The sequence below is a fragment of the Crocuta crocuta genome, unplaced genomic scaffold (assembly GCF_008692635.1).
Source record: "Crocuta crocuta isolate KB4526 unplaced genomic scaffold, BGI_CrCroc_1.0 scaffold92, whole genome shotgun sequence".
Taxonomy (NCBI): Eukaryota; Metazoa; Chordata; class Mammalia; order Carnivora; family Hyaenidae; genus Crocuta; species Crocuta crocuta.
The window spans coordinates 2,949,002-2,974,479 of record NW_027528804.1 but is presented as its reverse complement, the minus strand read 5'-3'; the positions used below and the strand labels follow the sequence as shown (position 1 = coordinate 2,974,479).

Below are 25,478 nucleotides of genomic sequence, written 5' to 3'. Positions count from 1 at the left end.
TTTTAAAAGACTGTACTAATTTATATTTTCACCAATAGTATGTGAAGATGATCTGTTTTTCTGATCTGAGTATTTTCAATCTTCAGATATTTTGCTAATCTGATAGGTTAAAAATGTGTTTTATTATTGATCTGACTTACATTTATTTATAAATGAAGCTAATCATCTTTTCCTATGCTTACTAACAGGTTTGTTCAAAAGCCTGTGCCCATTTTTTAAAGGCTTGTTTTGGTTTTTCTTAGTAATTTTCACAATCATTAGGATTATTGATTTTTTTGATATGCACTATGGAAATTAGTTAGTTGTTACTAATTTTAATTTCAAGTTACATCCTTATAGATTTGAACTTCACAGGATCATATGCTATTCTGTTTAATGGAGAAGTTAGATGAACCACCTAAATGCAGCTGTATCATTTTGGACCACCTGGGAACAACTGTTCAATAATTAAGCTTAAAATAATGCCACAAGGAAAAATGTGTGAGGGTTATAAAACTTGAAGTTAGGTATATAATTAAATTCAATTGAGTGAATCTCTGCAGAGGTCTAATAGAGACAGAATTTCCTTGTGAGTAAAGAACACTCAGATAGGAGGCTCTCACTATGTAATTTGTGATTACAAAGTTAGGACAAGTGTAACTGAATCATCTTGCTTCAGAGGAGACAGGAGTGGTAGGAACTGCCTGAAACATTGTGAAGAGAAGGGTATTGAGGCTACAGGAAAGTAGATGGAGGCGGATTGGGCTTCGAAGGAAAGGAGAGATTCCCTTTGAAACCCTGCTCCATGCACTAGATGCATGCCTGGGTTTGCTGCCTTGCAAGATGCTTGGCTACAGGCTTATTTCAGGTCTACTTTTCTTTCTTAGCAACACCTATATTACTCAATTCTGCTTTCTGATTTCAAGTAACCTAACACTTGACAAGATAAGAGCTGTAGAGTAAAACATTTCCTAGCATAAAATGGGTACTGGTATCATCCCTCATCTCCCATAAACATTTGCTCTTATCAAAACTTTTGTTTTTCCATGGCTTCACTTTGCTTGTGGGCTGAAGCAGAGTTACCAACCTATTCCTGGTCAATCTCCTATCTAATCTCAGCTTTGGACTTGAGGGCTGTGCTGACTCTTTTGCTTCTCTCTGTGGACTCACTGCTATCTGTCTTGGGTCCTCTCCTGGCCTGCTGACAGATGTGCCCTACACTTTGAAGCGTTCTGATCTATTCTCTGCCCCAGGACCAAGGTCACAGTTTCACTTCAGTGAAGGATGCTGCTATATTCACACTGTGACCCTTTGTCCAACACTTGGGAAGTTTGTCCGTCATTGGCATTTTACAAATTGTCCATTCACTTCTTCAGAGTAATCTTCTTTCAGCATTAAAAAAGTAAATTACCAAAGACAGTAATTTTTAAAATAAAATTAATTTTATTTTTGAGTATGAAGGTGCTATATGCTCATTTTTTAACTTTGGAGGGGAAAAAATCTGAAAGAAAAGAAATCATTTGCAGTTCCTCCACCTAAAGCCAACAGCTCTATAAACTATTTAAATATTTTAGTTTATTTCCTTTCATTTATTCAACAAGAAAATTCTCAAAAATGCTCATAATAAGTTTTTTCAAACTGAACTTTTCCAACAGTTATGGGTAACTGTTTTTCTGTTGTCACCCCCTTAAAAATCTTCAAAAATCACAGCCAACTCATTATTTTATACTGTAACAGGGAAAAAGAGGGAAGGGAGCTAATAATTTTTTTCTGTCTCTCTCTCCTTTTTCCCTTTGCTCATTTGTTTCTTAAATTCCACACATGAGTGAAATCATCTTGTATTTGTCTTTCTCTGACTGACTTGTTTCGCTTAGCTTAATACTCTAGCTCCATCCAAGTCATTGTAAATGGCAAGATTTTATTCTTTTTTATGGTTGAGTAATATTCCATTGCATATATACTACATTTTCTTTATTCATCCATCTATCAATGGACACTGGGGCTGTTTCCATAATTTGGCTATTGTAGAGAATGCTGCTATAAACATCAGGGCACATGTATTCCTTTGAGTTAGTGTTTTTGTACTCTTTGGGTAAATACCTAGTAGTCTAGTTACTGGATCATAAGGTAGTTCTATTTCTAACTTTTTGAGGAAACTTCATACTCTTTTCCACAGTGGTTATGCCAGTTTGCATTCCCACCAACAGTGTAAGAGGATTCCCCTTTTTCCACATCCTCATCGACCCCTGTTGCTTCTTGTATTATTGATTTTAGCCATTCTGACAGGTGGAAGTGATATCTCACTGTAGTTTTGATATGTTTTTCCCTGATGATGAGTGATGTTGAACATCCTTTCGTGTGTCTGTTGGCCATCTGTATGTCTTCTTTGGAGAAATGTCTATTCATGTCTTCTGCCCAATTTTTTAGTAAATTTTTATTGCCAGTCTGTATGGCTCTATGCTAGGCAGTAAGTGGATATTCTCATTTATTTTCACACACACAAAATAAACTTTAAAAAGTATTACCATTTCCATTTTATAGAGACTATAAATCAGAAAGACATAAATAACATGTCCAAGGTGACAAAATTAGAAAGTGGCACTGTGATTGAAGCTCAGGTTTACCTGTCCCCAAAGTTACTCTATGATACAACTGTAGCATTATTGTGCAGGCACATTTTAATATTTTTGACATATATTTGAATAACACATACCAAGTACATTAAGAACATTATCTTTCTACACCTTGCACTTTAAAATTAAGTCTCTAAAAGACTCTTGAATGCTGACAAAAACTGAGGACTGATGGATGTGGGGGGGAGGGGGGGATGGGCATGGAGGAGGGCACTTTGGGGATGAGCACTGAGTGTTATGTGGAAACTAATTTGACAATAAACTATTTGGAAAAAAAAATTAAGTCTCTAAATTCATAAATGATAGGATAAAAAATAAACAACGAAAGGAGCCATATCATTTGGAATGGAACATGTAAGAGTAGTTTTAGCAACAGGAAAATCAAAGGGAAGACTAATGCTTATGGCATGTGGGCATTAGCTATGGACACGTAAAAACAAAGCAGGGCAAGGGAAATGTCTATCAGTTCCAGTTACACTACTCTTCTGAAAAACTGTAATATGGGCTATAGAGAGAAGATCATTATAAACCAAAACACAGCATGTGTTAGTCTGTATTTGTCATAATTTTGCCTGAATTGCCTGCAGCCAGCTGATAACATAGGTCAGTGTAATCCCACAACTGAGTGGAAAAACTAGGAACATTTTTTTCATATTTACTTCTTGTAACTTTCTTATGTAGATCTGTTTACCATACACACACACACATAAGGTTTTTTTTAACCATTATACTCTATATAAAGCTAAGTCCTTAGTCATAGAATATACTCAGTAAAAAAATAATAACCCTTATTGTTTTGTAACTACTTGCAGAGCAATATGACAATAAAAATAGCTTAAAATTTAAGATAAAGTAATTGGGATTTCAATCCCAATTATACTCTGTAGCTGCATAATCCCCCCAAACTTACATGCCTTCTTTAATACTCTTTCTCAACTATAATATGAAGAAATAATATTGTGACAACTATGTAGAAAAACATATGTGAAACAATTGTAAACTCAACAGTGCTATAGCAAGGCTGTTGTTGAATTTGAAAAGCTGAAATATGTTATAAAACTTTGTGTATGCTATAGTTTTCTGACATTACTTCATACTTTTTTACTTGGTTTTTCCATATAATCATTAATCTTGCCATTTATTGTATTCAAATACATTCACCTTTTTAAAGCCTCTGTCATTTTTTTTTTTCATCTATTTTCAAATCCAGTGTTTCTTCTGAAGACCTGTGTAGCTGTGGGATGGTTTTTCTGACCGTTTTTTTTATCTTCTGAATCTTGAAACACTCTTTCTGAGAAGGGATCAGCTTAAGTAGATATTAAAGTCATGGTAAAACTTCCATTTCTGCTAATTTTCTTCCTTTGTCCATGCTTGAAAGTGATTTCTGTTTTGGAAGATTCTTGCTACTGCTGCAAACAGATGTATAAAGTAGACTTAACATACAGTGTGGACAACATAGTTTTCATTCCTCTGCTCTCTTTTACACTTAGCCTATTCGGTGACTCCATTTTCTTTATTAGCACATTCATTTTATTTTTGAAGTTATAAAAAAGTATCAAGAGGGTACATTTTGACTCTTCTTCCACTTTTAAGTCTTACAATTTATAAGCCCATGTCTCACATTTAACTAGTCTAAAGTGTTACAATCAAAAAAATATAAATGGTGGCCTTTGTCTATAGTCTAGAAATGAAAATAATTGGGTAGAGAGAACTTTTTAGGCCATCTGCTTTCATTGGAGTTCTGAGTACATAAAATATTTTTGAGGCTTTCCCTTAAATAATTACTTACGGTGACAAAAGGCTAAGTAACCCAAGATTAACAGAGTTGATTTTTGTTATTCACTAATGTGGATAGCAACTAAAGTCTGAGCTATACCTATGACATACTTTAAAAACTAAATTAAAAAGTAAAATTTAAAGAAATATGGAAAGGTGGGCAATAGGACTCCAGCTTTGGTAGAACAATTTAATTGTCATTAAATGATAAAGATCTTGGATGTTATATAAACTTCCCATTTTATAAATGAGAAAAAATAAGGCACTGAGGGACAAGTAGGCTTGCAGTAGCAGGTGGTGGTATTTGACCCTATGTCATAATCTGATTCCTTATGATATGAAAACATAACTCTTTGCATGATGTAGGAATAGAATTATATAAGTAAATCAACCAAATCCCTCACACATGTACTCTGTCTTTTAATATTTTTAACCCAAGACAAAACAGAATCTTCACCCTAATAAACATAACAGAATTTATTTAAAAAAATAAAGAAAATAGAGAGACAATATAATCTTCCTGTATATCTGAATATAGATATATAAAACCATATCCTCAAAGGTGTGTAATTATAAGTGTAAAAGTGTTGTCCAAAATAGATTCTTATTAATCGGTTGGTAAAATCTGTTCGATATAAACTTTTAGATACTGTGATGGGTACTGCTCAATTGCCGTCCAAAAAAAGCACTATCAATTTGTTCTCCTACCAATTAGTGAGAGTTTCCTTATAATGACAGATATTTGACACTATTAAAACTTTTTAGTATTTTTTTCTAATATAATGCCTCCTCAAATGTGACATATCATTTTAGTTTGTATGGCACTGATTACTGAATTTTAACATCTTATGTTTTGTGGCCATTGTGTTTCTTCAGCTATGAATTACTTGTATATAACATTGCCCTTTTTTTCTTTTAGTTTCTGTGTCTTTTTCTTATTGCTTGGATGTTGCTCCTTATTCTGTTATACACAATACAGATATTTTCTCCTGGTTTGTCATCTTTTTGTTCTTTGCGATTTGGTTTCTTTTGCCACAAAACATTCTAGCTTTGCTATAGTCAGTTGTACCCATCTTCTTTTACGATTTTGGCAATATGTGTTATAAAATTAGTACTTTTATCAGTTAGGGTCTTATCAGGAAAGGGAAATCACATAGTAACTGGAATAGGGAAAGTTTAATATTAACCATACCAGGGGATCAGATAACAAGAGATTGGCCTGTAAGATAGAAAAGACCCCTGAAGAATATAGGAATAATAGCTATAAAGTCCTAGGACTGAGACTGAGCATCATCCCCTTATACCTCCTAACTCCACCCCACCTTCTCCCACCCCCAGGGCTCAGAATCCAGGTCATGTTAGAGAGCCTTTGTTTCCTGGATGGTGGAGAAGGCAGCCATGGTGCCCTGCTTGCACAATTTGCTGGAAATCTGTACTCCAAATTCACCTTCTAGGGTGCATGAGGAGGTATTTTATCCAAGGGAATTGGCAATGAAACTGCCTTGCGATAAGCTAGGAGTGGTCCCTGGCCACTGGGTGCTGCTGGTGCCATGCACTATAGAAGCCCAGCACTGGAGAAGACAACTGGGTGCTGAAGAAACCCAAGTGTGCTATCGGATCCTGCTGGAAGGAGCCCGGCAATCAGGAAGGAGAGCATCTTCCTTGCAATATCTCTTCAGCATCCTCTACTGACAAAATTTAATATGATGCTAGCTGGCAGAGGAGAAATCTTTAAAGGCTTAGTTTCATTTTCTGCAGAGCAACAATGAAAACCAAGAGTTAATAAATTAACAAGCAGCACAGCATTTTACTAGACCTGAGTTATATTTCTGTGCATGATTTGAGAAAACATTAAATAGTGTCTTTTATAAAGATAAAATAAAATTGGAAACAACTTAAAGGGCCATCAATAAAGAAATGATTAAATAAACTATGATACTAGCATACTATAGATTATTATATAGCAATTATGAGATATATATCTAGATCTCTAAATTATAATAGTAGTTGTTACTATTATAAGATCTCTAAGTCATATTGTTGAATGAAAATTAACATAAAATTTTATACTGTAAAATGTTAAGTACTACATAGGTACATACACACGTATCATATATTCAGAAGTAGAAATCCCTCTAAGATTATTTAAGTAGACTCTATAATTAACATCCACTTGCAAACCAACTCTAAAGCACCTCATATAATAGCTGTGTTAGGAATATCTTTATGTAGTTTTTTGCTTTGTTTTGGCTAACCTCTTATTTATAGATGTTACAGAAATAGGGACACCTGGGTGGCTGTCGGTTGAGCGTCCAACTCTGCCTCAGGTCATGATTGCACAGTTTGTGGGTTCAAGCCCCGCATCAGACTCTGTGCTGATACATGGGAGCCTTAAGTCTACTTTAGATTCTGTGTCTCCCCCTCTCTCTGCCCCTTCCCTGCTTCACTCTCTCTCTAAAAATAAAGAAACATTTTTTTAAAAAGATGTCACAGAAATAAAGCCCATCTCAGGTCAAATTGACTCAAATTTCAAATTAATAAAATTCTTTTTTTTTTAATTGCTCATCAGCAACATTTTTTTTTAATATTTTTATTTATTTCTAGGAGAGAGAGAGAGAGACAGCGTGAGCAGGGGAGGGTCAGAGAGAAAGGGAGATACAGACTCTGAAACAGGCTCCAGGCTCTGAGCTGGCAGTCAGCACAGAGCCCGACGCGGGGCTCGTATCCACGAACCGCGAGATCATGACCTAAGCGAAAGTCGGACGCTTAACCAACTAAGCCACCCAGGCGCCCCTCAAATTAATAAAATTCTTAAGCCTTGTCACTTCATATAATAAAAATCTGTGTGTTGGATGTGTGTGCATTTCTTTTAGGCAGAGGTTCAAAAAATTATTGCAGTGGCCTGGTACATCTTTCAGCCCCTTCTCTTTGGACTGATTGGAGCAGAAGTATCTATTGTATCTCTCAGACCAGAAACTGTAGGTAAGAATTTCAAAGTAGTACTTTTGCTAGAATCAACTTTTATATTCAGTAGAATACCTTTATTAAGGATATTTATTGTCACAATTATATAAAAAGTCATTAACAATCCAAGTCTCTTAGAGTAGTTGGCTAGAAAATAATATTTGTCAATCTAAGGCATAAATTTTACACCTTTAATATTATTTCTTGTAAAGAAAAGCAACACTGCTAACTGCTATCTAGAAAATGCAGGTCTTAAAATTTTTTCAAAGAGTAAAAATGTTCAATTAGATTTGTTCTTATCAAGGGCCAGAACTGTAAAGGTAACTGCTCAGTTCTATAATATACACCCATGGAACAGAAATGTTTGTTCATTCGTTCATTCATATACTCAAAAGCCATCATATTAAAAATTTTTATAACACTGCACTTAAAAATGTATTTGTACACTTGTACTCATTATTTCTCCTTTCCACTCATTCCGTCTTCTTCCTTCTTTACTAGGAATCCCATCTAGTAAATTTTTGAGTCCTGCTATTTTCTTCTGGATATCACACATAGATTCTTCCTCTTTTCTCATATATCTTCAAACAGCCATGTCACAGTTTTTTCCTCTTCAGAATTTAAACAAACCCTTGTCTCTCTTACCTTAATGTCTTTCCATTACAATACATGCCACACACAGACGAACCTAGGAGAAATACGCTATGATTCCACTTACATGAGGCAACCAGGGGAATGATACTACAGAAATAGAAAGTTGACTGGTGTCAAGGACTTAGGGGAGGAGAAATGAAATGTTTACTGTGTCAGTTTTGCAAGATGAAAAAATTCTGAAGATTGGTTGCACAAAAATATGAATGTTTAACTTAAGGCTGCTTACCTTGTACACTTAAAAATGGTTGCGGTGGGGGGAACACCTGGATGGGTCAGTCAGTTAAGCATCCAACTTCAGCTCAGGTCATTATCTCACGGTTCTTGAGTTTGAGCCCCACCTCCGACTCTGTCCTGACAGCTCAAGCCTGGAGCCTGTTTCAGATTCTGTGTTCCCTCTCTCTACCTCTCCCCCTCCCGCCCTCTCTCACTCTCTCAAAAATAAACATTAAAATTTTTTTAAATAAAAAATGGTTACAATGGTAAATTTTTACATGTATTTTACACAATTTATATGTATATATAAGTATATGAATATATATAAAATCTCCTTTCTCCATTTCACTTCCCCCCTCATCTACCATGCTTCTTCTTTATTCCTCTTTTCAAACCTTTCCAAAGAGGTAACTATATCTTCTTTTTCCATTTCAGCTCTCACTTTGTTCTTCAATACATTTCTTCCCAGCTTTCACCCATCACACAACGAACCCTGCTCTCACCAAGGTTATATTGCTACATATACTGAATACTTATCAGTCTTTTTTTTTTAACTTGATCATTAAGCAGCATTTAATGCAATTGATCTCTTTAAAACATATTTTACATTGAATTCTGAAACTCCATATTTTTCAATGCTCTTTGAGTCCTCACTTAGACTATATATGGCTTAAATTCTGCTCTTCATCTAAGTTCTTCCAAAACCTTCTGTGCTTCTCACTCTTTGTCATTTTTCTGGGCTCCTCTATATTCAGCAGCTTTGATTATAAACTATATAATTCCAAAATGTTTATCTCTAAACCAGTGTATCTAATTGCTGATTGGACATCATCATTTGTAAATCTCACAAAATTTCAAAGTTAATATGTTCAAAACTTCTAAATCATCTTTACCCCCAACCTTCATTGTTCCCTCCTGCAAATGAACCAAATCACCTCTTTGGTTTCTTGTACTTCAGGCAACAAATACTTTTGAAACCTACAACCTGATTTGCAACAAATAATGATAAGAGCACTATCCTTCTATAAAGGGCCACAACACTTTTTTGTAAAGAAGCCATATTGCAGATTCACAATAGATCCTCCAGCAATGTCTATCTGGTGTTTTACTAGGCTTCTTTTGAACTTGAGAAAGTCATTTATCCTTTCTAAACTTCATTTTTTTTCCACTGCAAAATAAGAAAATTTTCCACAGGTTGTAAGGATTAAGTAATGAGTGCACTTAATGCTTAATGTAGAACCTAGCACACCGTAAACACTCAACAAATTTTACTTTTTAGAAAATCACCCTATTAGCAGTCACCTTAGCTCAGGTTAGCATCTTTCTCAGGTTTCTGTAGCGGCCCTAATCACAGTTCTTGCTTTGCAAATCAGGATGAATTTATCTTTCGGCAGAGGATTCTAAAGCCTGAATAAAGTAGCTGTACATGATAATCAGGGCTAATGGACCCTCAGTGTATACACCAATATGGTGAAACAGATGTAGACTGCCAGTGTCTATTATGATTAGTCAGTGCCCAGCCAGCTCTGTTCTATTTGGCTAATTGAGTCTATACTGGCTGATAAATATTTTTAGTGTCACCTCTGGTTTATACTCTGTAAATGGTCCTCAACCATTTTGATGAAGATATTAACGTTTTCCTCCTCTATGACCTCTTACCAGTATGTTTATATTGTACTTACCTTATAGTGTATTAATTAGTTGTTTATGATTCTGTTCTCCTCTGCTTTTGAAGTTCATAGAGGCAAAGCCTGCACATTATACATTTTTGTGTACGCAAAATGTATTCCAAGTCCTGTCATGCATAGTTATCATTTAATGAATTCTTATTGAGGGACACCTGGGTGGCTCAGTCGGTTAAGCATCCGACGACTTCAGCTCAGGTCATGATCTCACGGTTTGCGGGCTGGAGCCCCCTGCCGGCCTCTGTGCCTACAGCCAGCTCAGAGCCTGGAGTCTGTTTCAGATTCTGTACCTTCCTCTCTCTCTCTGACCCTCCCCTGCTCACGCTGTGTGTGTGTGTGTCTCTCTCTCTCTCAGAAATAAATTTTTTAAAAATTAAAAAAAAAAGAAAGAAAAAAATTCTTATTGAATAAACCCATGGAAGAAAGCATAGTTCTTGCTATAAAGCGTAAGAGAAATAACACTCAAATCTCCTTTGTAATTTATATCAAATATCAAATATCTTTTTTTTTTTTGCTACAGAGAATATGTGCTTTCCCTTTTTCTTTCTTTTTTTTAAATGTTTTTATTTTTTAATTCACATCCAAGTTAGTTAGCATATAATGCAATAATGATTTCAGGAGTAGATTCCGGTGCTCATCCCAGCAAGTGTTTTCCTTAATGCCCCTCGACCGTTTAGCTTATCCCCCCACCTACAACCCCTCCAACAACCCTCAGTTTGTTCTCTATATTCAAAAGTCTCTTATGTTTTGCCCTCCTCCTTATTTTTGTATTATTTTTGCTTCCCTTCCCTTCCCTTATGTTCATCTGTTTTGTATCTTAAATTCCTCATATGAGTAAAGTCATATGATACTTGTCTTTCTCTGACTAATTTCATTTAGCATAATACCTTCTAGTTCATCCATATAGCAAATGTGTTTAATTAATTACTGGCTTAATCTAAGAAAAATACCTTCTTTCAAACATATGGTTTAATCTTTAATATCGATGTTTTGATAAATTGTCCCTAATCATTTTTGTCTTTTTAATTTTTTAGATAATTACAGTTGATAGTATTTTGAATCAATAACCATGAGATTCATTTACTCCCCCAGTATTTTATTATGTCTAAAATTAAGTATTTCTTACAGGCCTTTGTATTGCCATCCTCGGTATTGCAGTATTGATACGGGTTTTGACAACATTTCTGATGGTGTGTTTTGCTGGTTTTAACATAAAGGAAAAGATATTTATTTCTTTTGCATGGCTTCCGAAGGCCACAGTCCAGGTAATGACAGATAGAATGGCTTAGCATTTTAACTCCTATTTATATATGGTGTCTTGAACTTTTGAATAAGAGGGCTTATTTAAATTTAGTGAAAAATGTAATTGAAGTCTGATTTATGAAAACGGTTTATACTAATCTACTGTTTAAAAGTATGTTGATTTCCTAAATATGATGGCTCATTTAAATTTATCTAGATCACCAGATTTATTTTAATCAACTAAAAATCCATAAATCCCTAGCTAGAAAGTAGTCACAGGAAGAAAGAGTTTGTATTTTTATCAGTCAGAGCTCTCTAAATCACCCAGAAAGATAATTGTCAACCCTTCTCATTTCAATATCTTCCAAAAAGAGAGTGAAACAGAAATAGCATGGCCCATATTAGTATTTGGAAATACTTCAATATCAGTAAGACTGATGATCAGTTATGCTTGACCACAGTCTTTATATATAAAGGAGAAAGATTTATTTTAAAAAACATGTGAGAAAATGCCTTACTGCTTTCCTAGATTATTGGTTGATATTAAAATTTTCAAACTAGCAGAACCTCCTGTCAAATGTATCAATCACATGACCCCAAACTGTGCACTGTGATGGGCAAGGCATGAACAGTGTTTGAAATTATTGACCACGTATTTGGTAGAATTTAATTACTAATTACATTACAACTGTGTAGATTATTTTTTGTTGCAAATGTAATATATTTCTGATTATGTTATATATTTTCAAACTAATGATAGCAAAGAAGATTTAACTGCCTCTTCTCTGATTATTTTGCACTTGTTTAAATATGCACATTTTTGTTTCATGAAAAGAAAGTCAGATGTTCTTAATTTAGGAAGCTTTGGGGGATATGCATGCTCTGTAACTGTTTGCCAGGTTTTGTGTGGCTGTGGGCTTCCGCATTATTCGAGAGAAGTTTTCATTTCCATCAGATTTTCAGAGATGTCTGAGACATAATGGATAAGAATACTATGAGGTTAATAGTACAGTATGTGTAAAATACTTTCCTCAGTGTCTTCAGCTTCCTCACTACCTTTGGTAACTTTAGTGGGTAAATATCAAATAATCACTCAGTACCTTTGGTATAAAAGATTTCTTTCTAAACATTAAAATTTAAAAGATGATACTTTATGCTTTCAAAGACAATTTTATTGTATTTATTTATTTATAGTGTGTTGTGAAGTTGATTTCCATATAATACCCAGTGCTTACACCAAGTGCCCTTCTCAATGCCCATCACCCATTTTCCCCTCTCCCCCCGCCCCCATCAGCCCTCAGTTTGTTCTCAGTATTTAAGAGTTTCTTATGGTTTGCCTCCCTCCCTCTCAACTATGGGAATTTACATTCCCACCAACAGTGTAGGAGGGTGCCTGTTTCTCCACATCCTCACCAGCATCTATAGTCTCCTAATTTGTTCAATTTACCCACTCTGACCGGCATGAGGTGGTAGCTCAGTATGGTTTTGATTTGTATTTCTCTGATGATGAGTGATGTTGCACATCATTTCATGTGTCTGTTGGCCATCTGTATGTCCTCTTTGGAGAAGTGTCTGTTCATGTCTTCTGCCCATTTCTCACTGGATTGTTTGATTTTTTGGGTGCAGAGTTTGGTGAGTTACTTATAGATTTTGGATATTAGCCTTTTATCCAATTTCATTTGCAACTACCTTTTCCCATTCTGTCAGTTGCCTATTAGTTTTATGGATTGTTTCCTTTGCTGTGCAGAAGCTTTTTATCTTGATGAGGTCCAAATAGTTCATTTTTGCTCTTGATTCCCTTGCCTTTGGAATTGTGTCGAGTAAGAAATTGCTGCATTTGAAGTCGAGAAGGTTGGTTCCTGCTTTCTCCTCTAGGATTTTGATGGTTTCCTGTCTCACATTCAGGTCTTTCAACCATTTTGAGTTTATTTTTGTGTATGGTGTTAGAAAGTGGTCTAGTTTCATTCTTCTGCATCTTTTGCATCTTCTGCCAGTTCTCCCAGCACCATCTGTTAAAGAGGCTGTCTTTTTTCCATTGAATACCCTTTCCTGCTTTGTCAAAGATAATTGGCCATACATTTGTGGGTCCAATTCTGGGTTCTCTAGTCTATTCATTAGTCTACGTGTCCGTTTTTGTGCCAATACCATATTGTCTTGATGATTACAGCTTTGTAGTAGAGGCTAAAGTCTGGAATGATGATGCCTCCCATATTGGTTTTCTTCTTCAATATTACTTTGGCTATTCGGGGTGTTCTGTGGTTCCATACAAATTTTAGGATTGTTTGTTCTAGCTTTGAGAAGAAGGCTGGTGCAATTTTGATTGGGATTGCATTGAATGTGTAGATTGCTTTGGGTAGTATTGACATTTTAACAATAGTTATTCTTCTGATCCATGAGCATGGAATGTTTTTCCATTTATTTGTGTCTTTTTAAATTTCCTCATGAATTTTCTATAGTTCTCATCATACAGATCTTTTACATCTTTGGTTAGGTTTATTCTGAGGTATTTTATGGTATTTGGTGCAATTGAGAATGGGATCAGTTTCTTGATTTCTCTTTCTGTTGCTTCATTGTTGGTGTATAAAAATGCAACTGATTTCTGTACATTGATTTTGTACCCTGTGACTTTGCTGAATTCATGAATCAGTTCTAGTAGACTTCTGGTGGAGTCTGTCGGGTTTTCTGTGTAGAGTATAATATCATCTGCAAAAAGTGAAAGTTTGACTTCATATTTGCCAATTCTGCTGCCTTTTATTTCCTTTTGTTGTCTGATTGCGGATGGTAGAACTTCCAGCACTATGTTAAACAACAGTGGTGACAGTGGACATCCTTGTCGTGTTCCTGATCTCAGGGGAAAACCTCTCAGTTTTTCCCATTGAGGATGATATCAGCTGTGGGCTTTTCATAAGTGGCTCTTATGATGTTTAAGTAAGTTCCTTCCATCCCGACTTCCTCGAGGGTTTTTATTAAGAAAGGATGCTGTATTTTGTCAAATGCTTTTTCTGCATCTATCGACAGGATCGTATGGTTTTTATCCTTTCTTTTGTTAATATGATGTATCATCACATTGATTGATTTGTGAATATTGAACCAGCCCTGTAACCCGGGAATGAATCCCACTTGATCATGGTGGATAATTCTTGTTATATGCTGTTGAATTCGATTTGCTGGTATCTTGTTGAGGATATTTGCATCCATATTCATCAGGGATATTAGCCTATAGTTCTCTTTTTTGTTGGGTCTCTGTCTGGTTTGGAAATCAAAGTGATGCTGGCTTTGTAGAATGAGTCCAGAAGTTTTCCCTCCATTTCTAATTTTTGGAATAGCTTGAGAAGAATGGGTATTAACTCTGATTTAAATGTCTGGTAGATTCCCCAGGGAAGCCATCTCAGGGTTCTTATTTGTTGGGAGATTTTTGATCACTGATTCAATTTCTTCACTAGTTATGGGTCTGTTCAGGTTTTCTATCTCATCCTGTTTGAATTTTGGAAGTGTGTGTGTGTTTAGGAATTTGTGCATTTCTTCTAGGTTGTCCAGTTTGTTAGCATATAATTTTTCATAGTATTCCCTGATAATTGCTTGTATTTCTGAGGAATTGGTTGTAACAAATCCATTTTCATTCATGATTTTGTCTATTTGAGTGATCTCTTTTCTTTGTGAGAAGCCTGGCTAGAGGTTTATCAATTTTGTTTATTTTTTCAAAAAAAACAACTCTTGTTTTCATTGATTTGTTCAACTGTTTCTTTGGTTTCTATATTGTTTATTTCTGCCCTGATCTTTATTATTTCTCTTCTTCTGCTGAGTTTGGGGTGTTCTTGCTGCTCTGCTTCTAGCTGCTATAGGTACACTGTTAGATTTTGTATTTGCACTTTTTCTAGTTTCTTCAAATAGGCCTGAAGTGCAATGTGTTTCCTTCTTAGGACTGCCTTTGCTGCATCCCAAAGAGTTTGGATTGTTGTATTTTTATTTTCACCTGTTTCCATGTAGTTTTTTAAATTTCTTCTCTAATTGCCTGATTGGCCCATTTGTTCTTTAGTAGGGTTTTCTTTAACCTCCATGTTTTTGGAGGTTTTCCAGACTTTTTCCTGTGGTTGATTTCAAGTTTCATAGCATTGTGATCTGAAAGTGTCCATGGTATGATCTCAATTCTTTTATATTTATTGAGGGCTGCTTTATGACCCAGTATGTGATCTGTCTTGGAGAATGTACCATGTGGACTCGAGAAGAAAGTGAATTTCATAGCTTCAGGATGTAGAGTTCTATATATATCTGTCAAATCCATCTGGTCCAATGTGTCATTTAGGTCCTTTGTTTCTTTAATGATTTTCTGTTTAGTTGATCTATCCATTGCTGCCAGTGGAGTATTAAAGTCCCCTGCAATTATCACATTCTTATCAATAAGATTGCTTATATTTGTGATTAATTGTCTTATGTATTTGGATGCTATCAAATTTGGTGCATAGACATTTACAATTGTTAGCTCTTCCTGATGGATAGACCCTGTAATTATTATATAATGCCCTTCTTCATCCCTTCTCACTGTCTTTACTTTAAAGTCCAGTTTGTCCAGTATAAGTAGAGCTCCTCCAGCTTTCTTTTGACTTCCAGTAGCATGTAGATATTTCTACATCCCCTCACTTTCAATCTGAAGGTGCCCTCACATCTAAAATGAGTCTCTTGTAGACAGCTAATAGATGGATCTTGTTTTTTTATCCATTCTGATACCATATGTCTTTTGATTGGAGCATTTAGTCCTTTTACATTCATTGTTATTATTGAAAAATATGGGTTTAGAGTCATTGTGTTCTCTGTAGGATTCATACTTGTAGTGGTGTCTCTGGTGCTTTGTATTCCTTGCAACATTTCCCTCTTAGAGCCTCCTAGGATTTCTTGTTGGGCTGGTTTAGTACTAATGAATTCCTTCAATTTTTGTTTGTTTGGGAAAACCTTTATCTCTCCTTCTATTCTGAATGACAGGCTTGCTGGATAGAGGATTCTTGGCTGTATATTTTTTTCTGTTCATCACATGGAAGATTTCCTGCCATTCTTTTCTGGCCTGCCACATTTCAGTATGTAGATCTGTTACTACCCTGATGTGTCTCCCTTTGTATGTTAGGGCCCTTTTAACCTTAGCTGCTTTCAGAATTCTCTCTTTATCCTTATATTTTGCCATTTTCACTATGATATGTCATGCTGAAGATCTATTCAAGTTATGTCTGAGGGGAGTTCTCTGTGCCTCTTAGATTTCAATGTCTGTTTTCTTCCCCAGATTGGGGAAGTTCTCAGTTATAATTTGTTCAAGTACCCCTACAGCCCCTTTCTCTCTCACTTCTTCTTGTGGAATTACTATGATATGGATATTGTTCCATTTGATTGCATCATTCAGTTCTCGAATTCTCCTTTAGTGCTCCTGGATCAATTTATCTTTTTTTTCTCGGCTACCTCCTTTTCTATAACTGTATCTTCTAATTCACCTATTCTCCTCTCTGCCTCTTCAATCTGTGCAGTGGCTGCCTCCATTTTATTATGCACCTCATTATAGCATTTTTAAATTCATCATAACTATTTTTAAGATCCATAGTCTTTGTATCAAAGGCAATTTTAAAATAAGGAAACATAATCTAGAACCTATTGAATAATGTATGTTCTGTGAAGTAAGTATTGTATAAAAATTTTATTTTCCTCTTGGTACTGCACAAAAAATAAAACTTTCTTTTATGTTTTTTCTACATTAGTGTTTTTCAAACATTTTTGCTCACATAATACTATAAGAAATATATTTTAAATCACAACTCAGCATATGTACAAGCCCCAAAATACATATGCATACTCATACACACAACAGAGAACTGAAAACTACAGATCATAATATGTGCAGTTCTTCCTAAGAATTCTCGAAATGTTTTATTAGTTATGGTACAAGGTAAGCTGCAATAACCAAGAATCTTCAAATCAATTTACCTGGGCATTCCAGAGCTGGCAGGGTGGCCACTACCCTCAGCATGTACCTTTTATCCATGACACCACTTTTTACCATTTTTCATCCAATGGGAAGGGGGAAAAGGTACAAGTGTCCACTTCTTTCTAGGGAACAGTCTATTAGTAGCATTTATCACTTCTGCTTACCTCTCAGTGGCCAGAGTCTTCTTTTGTACAGTAATGTGACCAGCTGAACCTCAAGAGTTTCATTATAGAAGGATGAAGGTCATTCAGACACTTGTGGACAATTAGTAGTCTTTGCCATGTGTCTTATGCACACTGATATTTTCTCTTTGATTATCCTAGAGGCTAACATTGTTGTGTTCTGTGGCATAAGGGAATAGTCAGATGATTTAATAATTGTTTTCCTATGTGCACTGATAATATTGCATTTTGCCTGTAAAAAAAGAAACAAATATTTTATTAAACTTTTTCAAAAGCCAAATCTTAAAAAAGACAACTCCCAAGGCAAAAATTCACTAAATACTGAATAACATTAATTTGAAGTTTTGAAGGTGCCTAGCATTTTAAAGTTTCATGATGTTTAACAATTAGGCTCTAACACAAAACATATTCCTTTTTGTTTGTTTTTTTAATACAGTTTATTGTCAAATTGGCTAACTTCAGTGTATACAGTGTGCTCTTGGTAGATTCCCATGTGCATGGGGTACTTCTTGTGATTCATCATTCACATACAACATGGGCTTTTTTTTTATTTTATTTAAAACTTCACCATCTTCCAGTATCAGTGCATTTTTTAATCTTGTTTTTTCTCAATTCAAAATTCCTAAAGATAGAAGAATGAGATGACCAGTAACTTTCATGTTTACTCAGGAGGAATTTACTATATAGGATCATGTTATAGTTAATTAATTGAGCATCTGCATTTGCCTCGTGTTTTGAAATATATTTGCCTGATATATTTTGTAACCCTGCTTTATGCAAATAGGTACATATGAATCATTATTCTTTCCCCAAGCAAGGACAGGGAGAGTTTTCAGACAATCAAAACTAACTGCAGTATACTTTGAAGGAAGACTAAGAATTTTCTTAGTTGAGCAAAATAATAAGCAATTTGTTTTTGCAAGTGAGAAAATAATTCACCTTTTTTCTGTGTGCTTGTCTTATGTTTCCAATGTTACCTTTAAACTTTATAGGCTGCCATAGGATCTGTGGCTTTGGACACAGCAAGATCACATGGAGAGAAACAGTTGGAAGAATATGGAATGGATGTGTTGACCGTGGCATTTTTGTCCATCCTCATTACAGCCCCAATTGGAGGTCTACTCATTGGTTTGCTGGGCCCCAGGCTTCTCCAGAAAGCTGAAAATCAAAATAAAAATGAAGAAGTTCAGGAAGAGACTTCTGTACAAGTTTAGAGGTGAAGAGAGAGAATGCTGAATATAATGATTAGAAAGCTGCTACCAGAAGCTGCTTTTATCAACTAGCAGAAGCTACTTTATCTAGATGGATATTGAGATGTGTAATGTTTAAACCTTAAATGTAATAGAAACAGAACTGTGGCTATTTCTTTATAGAGCATTTTTAGCCATTATCCTTTCCATGTGGTTGGTAATATTCTACAACTTCAACCTGATCTCCCAACCTTTTTCTTTTTTCAAATATGTCTTCATCATATATCATAATTTGTTTAGAACATATACACTAAAGTGTACTTCCACAATTTAAAATTAACATAGAAAAGGTCAAGTTCAGTATCCTGTTCTGTTAGCCAACAGCTTGTTCTAACTTACTGTCATAGTTTCATGATTCATGGTCACTCAACTTCATGCCCTGAAATGTTTTTGTCTCCTCTTTTCGTTTTTATCTTTAAATACCATAATGCAGTCCCCCATCAATTTCTACACCCACTTTCTGTGCCAATCTGCCTCTGCTCCATCTCTACCTCTCTTGCTAACATTCTGTGAATTATTGTAACTGATTGGTCCCACAAAAATTTCAAGTATGCAGCATATCTTCAGTGGCTTTTCCTTTGCAACTATCTAGATGTCAAAAGATCTTATCCTGTCTCCTAGGTGGCAACACAGAGTCTCCCATTTTAGGGGCTCATCTGAGTTTACCTTCCCTTAAGGAGTGATCTTATTCAGCCCTTTATTAAAGGAATAGATTCTGTTAAAGGAATAGATTATTAATATTCTGATCCTACTAAGCTGATCTACATAAAGCCTATCCATTCCTTTCTTGTCTTCAGACCACTGCTCCAGACCCTTTCTCTATGACTTTCACCTCTGTTCAAAACCAGCTTAATTTTTATTAAGCTAACATAATATGAAGCCATAACAGCTTCATTTACATATCAGCCTGACTTTGCTTACTCTATGGTACTGTGTTTCTTTCTAGTTTTTGCTCTTTGTTTGGATTGGATTAATTTATGCCAAAATTCAGTTGAATATTTCAAACTGAACTTCGTTGGTTAGGTGCACCTTGGTGGTAGAAACATAAACCTCATGCTCATCTGTTCCTTTCCTTTTGCAAGTTCTGAAACTAGATTCCTTCAGTAAATACTTAGTGGAAGCCTTTGATGACCTAGGCACATCATCAAAACTATTATTGCTCCAGTCCTTAAGGAACTGACAGTCTGGTAGAGGAGACAATTAAATAAGAGATTTCAAAACAATAGGATATGCGCTATGATGCAGAAAATACAGGAGTGCTAAGGGGCTCATAACAGGAGCATGCATCCAATCTAGGGGTGGTGCAGTTCAGCCACAGCTTCCGAAGAAAGTAAGGCCTTGGCTAGGATGTAGGGGATGCTTAGGACATAGACAACAAAAGGCATGTGAGGCAAAAGGGTGCTGCAGCTAGTGCTAGGTCCCATGTTCTCCAGTAGTTCTTCTCCAAGTAACAGCTTTGAATGCTTGTTAACTTATACAAAATACAATTAGTATAAGTAAGTGAGAATGTTGTTATAAATTTTAAAGGCTCCAAAGAAGAATTAGAAGTGGAAATTCACAGCATAGAAATGGTGGAGGAGGCCATTCAGCCACTAGCAATAGCCTGTTCCATTTTGGAGGGCATAAAACAGGTTCTGTCTGCCCTCTCCTCGGTGGGCAGCCACTATCTAAATGTCTGTAGTCCAGTATGGGCCTATGCAGGGCCATCATTGAAGTCTCAGGTTTATCACCACCTCTTGAGTCACAACTGTTGACTTGGTTGAACTCAGAGTTAACTAGATACAGTGTTGACTCAAGCCAGCCAAACTTACTCTGCCCTAACAAAGATAGAAACAATTACCCTGACCTCTGAGTTCCTGAAAAAGGGATATATGTACCCCATACATACTTCTGTCAGAGCACTTATAACCTTTTTTCAGTTTGTTTACATGCTTGTTTCCTATTAAATGAGTTCCTTAGGGGTGAGAGCTTTGTCTTGGTCATCTTTGGATACACAGTAGTTTGTACAGGGCATGAAACACAGTAGGCGTAAGCATTTATCAACTGAATCACTGAGGGAATCTATTCCAATATAAAAAACTACCTGCCAGGGGTACCTGCCTACCTCAGTCAGTTAAGCTTTCAACTCCTGAATTCAGCTCGGGTCAAGATCCCAGGGTTGTGAGATTGAGCCCTGAGTTTAGCCCGCATAAGGCTTCATACTAAGTGCTGAGAGTGGAGCCTGTTTAAGACTCTCTCTCTCTCTCTCTTTCTCTCTCTCTTTCTCTCTCTTTCGCTCTCTCTCCACTCCCCATCATGCTCTCTCTCTCTAAAAAAAAGAAAAAGAAAGAAATACCTGCCAGATAACAGTTCAAATCTTAGTCTCCTTGGTCTTGGTTTTATTCTACTTGGGCTGCTATAACACAGTACCATAGACTGAACGATTTAAACAACAGACATTTATTTTCTCATAGTTCTGAAGGATGGAAGTCCAACATGAGCAAGCTAGCATGATCAGGTTCTGATAAGGGCTTTCTTCCTAGCTCACCTATGGCCTCCTTTTTGCTGTGTCCTCACGTGGTAGGGAAATAGATGAGAATGGGGTGGAGGAAGGGGAGTATATAAGCTCTCTAGTGTCTTTTCTTATAAGGACATTAATCCTATCATGAGGGCCCCACCTTCATGATCTCATTTAAACATAATTACTTCCTTGGGGAGCCTGGGTAGCTCAGTCGGTTAAGCATCCGACTTTAGCTCAGGTCATGATCTCACAGTTCCTGGGTTCGAGCCTCGCATTGGGTTCTGTGCAGGCAGCTCAAAGCCTGGAGCCTGTTTCAGATTCTGTGTCTCCCTCTCTCTCTGCCCCTCCCCAACTTATGCTCTGTCTCTCTCTGTTTCAAAAATAAATAAAAACTATTAAAAAAAATAATTACTTCCAAAAGCTCCATCTCCACATAGCATCACATTGGGTGTTAGGGCTTCAACATATGAATCGGGGCAGAAAACAGTCCACAACAAAGGTGTCATACTTCCAAGGACACTGCTAAGAAATCATTGTATGTTCTTGTTCTACGATGTCCTTTTTTACTAGGGTCAGTGCAATCTATCTCTCCTCTGAGAGGTATTGTTTTTTAAGAGAAGCTGATTAGGTTTCAGATCTAAGTTATTTTACATTCTAATACTTTTCTCTTTGATATTAACTCCAGATAACCTTGATTGGACTTGGATGTCCTCAAAGTTTCTTTAGCCATACATTTGCAAATGATCTCATCCTTTATACTCTTTAAAAATATTATTTTTTCCTGATTAGAAAATAAGACATTTTGGGGGGTGCCTGGCTGGCTCAGGCAGTTAAGCATACGACTTCAGGTCAGGTCATGATCTCATGATTCTTGAGTTTGAGCCCCGCGTCAGGCTCTGTGCTGACAGCTCAGAGCCTGGAGCCTGCTTCAGATTCTGTGTCTCCTTCTCTCTACCCCTCACCTGCTCATACTCTGTCTCTGTCTCTTTCTCTCTCTCTCAAAAATAAACATTAAAAAAAAGAAAATAAGACATTTTCATTACAGAAAATTTATAACACAGAAAAGTACAAGGAACAGAACTGAAACTACTCTTAATATAAACATCCATTTTATTTTTATTCTTTTACATTTTGCTCTTGCACTTCTAGGGAATGTCTTATTTTCAGAAAGATACATCATCCACTGAATTAGTTGGGTGAGAAGCAACAAATACTTTACATTTGACTTCTGTGAAGATATAGAGATTGAAGAACTTTTATTGTATATAATGAATACTGAGCCTTCCAAATAATCATGTGTTTACCTGCTAATATTCAAATATTCATTTTGCAATGAATAAAACAGACAAATCCTTACCTTCCTGGAGCTTGTGTTTTAAAATCCATCACTCAAACAAAATACACTTGTAATATGCTTGCTATGTGCTAGGCATTATGCTCAATGCCAGGGGATACAGTGATGACCAAGATGTGCAAGAGCCCTGTCTAATGGAACTTGAATTCTACTGGGAAATTGACATGGTAGAAAATACAAATATGAATAACACGTGATACTTGCCTTCAAGAATCTTACAAGGAAATAAGACATGTACAAACAGCTGTAAAGCAAATGAATGATTCAAAAGTGTTCTCAGTGAGGAAAATTTCTTAAAGGAGGAAAAACTTGAATTGGACCTTCAATTTGAATTGATGGATTAATATTAGAGAGTAAGGTGAAGAAGCAAACAACTAGATAAAGGACAAGCATATTAGAAAAGTTTTAAATATTAAAGCCTGGAATATAGTAAACAATTGGCACTTACGGTTGATAAAAAGAATTTGTGACAGATAGGAGTGGAAAAGAAAATTGGCAATTAAATCATACAAAATAGATCATTGACCACATTTCTATTTTAATTACTTGACCTCTTTTCTTTTTATTGCTTCCCAAAGTACAGAAGGTATTTATACAGAAGGTATTTTTAAGCTATTTTTATCATATCAAATTTAGTGAAAAATGCTGTCATTAATAAGGTTATCCTTGTTCCTCAAAAGTGTTCTGCTTTCTTTTTTTTTTCAATTTTAACACAATTTCAATGATTTTAATTCAGTAGTTGATAGAATTAGCAACTACTATTAGCATTATCAACCAACTTGAACTAATTGACATTTATAGAATTTGAACCTAGCTGAAAATAACAAAATACATATTCTTTTCAAATGTGCAAGGGATATGCATCAAAGTAGTCCATATTCTTTTCTATAATGTCTTTTTTTTTATAAATAGTTTATTGTCAAATTAGTTTCCACATAACACCCAGTGCTCATCCCCACAAGTGCCCTCCTCCATGCCCATTCCCCCTCCCCCCCACATCCATCAGTCCTCAGTTTTTGTCAGCATTCAAGAGTCTCTCATGGTTTGCCTCTCTCCCTTTCCCCCACCATTTCCCCCCTTCTTCTCCCCCTTGTTCCTCCGTTAAGTTCCTCCTAATCCTCCTATACATGCAAACATATGATATTTGTCCTTCTCTGCCTGACTTATTTCGCTCAGCATAACACCCTCAAGGTCCATCCATGTGGCTAAAAGTGTTCTGCTTTCAATGGCATGGTTGCAAATATAACTGACTTATTTTTTTTAAGTTTCTATTAAGTTTTTATGAGAAAATATATCAATGTTTTTTAGATCTTTTTAAAACCATTATTAAATTTTCATGTTAGCTTCAAATAAATGAAGGACATTATTTTTAAATGTTTCAGAATGTTGTATTTCTATATGAATAATTTATGTAGTTCTTTGTTTAGGTTTTAGTCAACTAACCCAAATTAAATCTGGCTTGACCCTTCTGAAGAGAACAGAACTTATTTATGTGTCTTCCATCCTCCTTAGATGGACCCGAAAGCACTAAACTCTCCAGTAGGTCATTGCATCTGAAGCACAGAGCATGCCCTGTTCAGAGACCTCTCAAAAGCCTTCCTCCCCAGCTCTACCATTTGTGCTGCCACCAGTATCCTGCTTTCCCCTTCCCTACCACGAGAACAAAGCATTTCCCTAACCCTATAATCACAAAAACCTTATGTACGCTCCTGAAACAAGGGAGAAAATAACTTTGAATCTTTATTGAGATGTTCTACACCATGCTAAATTTGAAGAAGAATTTTTTTATCTGGTCACCCAAGAAGGTTGTAATTTAAGTCATATCCTGAAAAATAAGAAAAGGAGAAAGAAAAGAGTCCTGATAGAATAACTTGAGAAAAAAATGCATAGGCAGAAAAGGATACAGTGTGTGCAGGGATAGAAGTTGTTTGGGAGCAAAGTTTGAAAAGGGCAGTTTGTCTCTGAGACAAACTAAGAAGTTTGTGATTCTTATTGGAGAAATAAGAGTTGTCTTTCGTCTATCGTTTAGGAAGCTTGGGGATTCCATTAGAGGAGCCTCAGAACTAAGAACCCAAAGCTTCTGGGGCTCCACCCTCAACTGCTTTCATTTGTTTCATATGAAGGTCTCCGCATAAGATCTCATGTGGAAAAAAACCACAAAGACTTTATACTGATAACAGGACCTTTGAGTGTTTATTTGTACCGAGCCCTGTTCCAGGCACTCTTCATGTAATCAACTGATTTATTCTCACACCACCACCAACCATCCTTTCCAAGAAGAGAAAATTGAAGCTCAGGGAGGCTATGTATTTGCCTGTAGTTCCGTAGCTATAAAGTGACAGTGCTGACAGTTGAGCCCAGTCTTAACCCCAGAGACTATTCTCTTTTACAATAGTACTATATTTAAGTTGACTTAAGGGGACACTGATGTGAGTTTTGCACAAGTCATTTCTGGCATGTGCAGCCCCTGGCGCTGCTTTTTGGCTAAAGAGCCCTGTGGTGTCAACTCTGTCCCTGGACTTTGACAACGCAATAAGTCAGTATTCACAAGAGACGTGGAAAGGAAAGGGTCGAATAGACTGAAGGCACAACACGTGGTCCTGGGGATCTCCCAACCCCGTAGCTCGGCAGGCCGGAGCAGCCAGCAGGCCACTTAAATGCGCTGCCGCCANCCCGCCCCGCCGCCCGCGGCGGAGCTCGCGGCCATTAGCCTGGCCCCAGCAGCCCGCGCGGAGGTCGGGTCCTGGCGGCTTTTTCCCCAGAGCGGCGCGCGGTGTACGCGGCGGTTGCTGGGCGCCAGGGCCGCTCCCAGGGTAGCGAGGGATGCTGAAGGAATTGTAGGTACGGTCTATTTTTCTGAACTCTCTTCCTTCCCAGGCCTTGGGCACTGGCCCCTCATCCCGCGCGGTCCTTCCCCTCCTGTAGGCCCGGGGAGCTCCTTTCCTCGCGTTCAGGAGCAGACGTGGGCTCCTTTGTCAGAAGCTGAGGAAACAGCCACAGACCATTTCCTCTCCTCCCCCTGACTCGTTTCTTTACCCCCTCATCCCACATCGCTGTCTTTTTTATTCTCTCCCTTCCTCCGCT

General features: G+C 36.6%; 1 protein-coding gene across 5 annotated transcripts in view; it reads left to right on the top strand.

Moving 5' to 3' along the window:
* SLC9B2 (solute carrier family 9 member B2) overlaps positions 1–18,504 on the top strand; it is a 40,128-nt gene extending 21,624 nt beyond the window's left edge. For 3 of the 5 annotated variants that reach the window (XM_077755706.1, XM_077755708.1, XM_077755705.1), the window contains 3 exons: positions 7,262–7,370; positions 11,033–11,169; positions 18,283–18,504. In XM_077755706.1, the coding sequence (XP_077611832.1) occupies positions 7,262–7,370; positions 11,033–11,169; positions 18,283–18,504 (468 nt within the window). The remainder of the gene's footprint in view (positions 1–7,261; positions 7,371–11,032; positions 11,170–18,282) is intronic. The other 2 variants (XM_077755709.1, XM_077755707.1) reach the window with 1 other exon arrangement.
* The last annotated feature ends 6,974 nt before the right edge of the window (positions 18,505–25,478 follow it).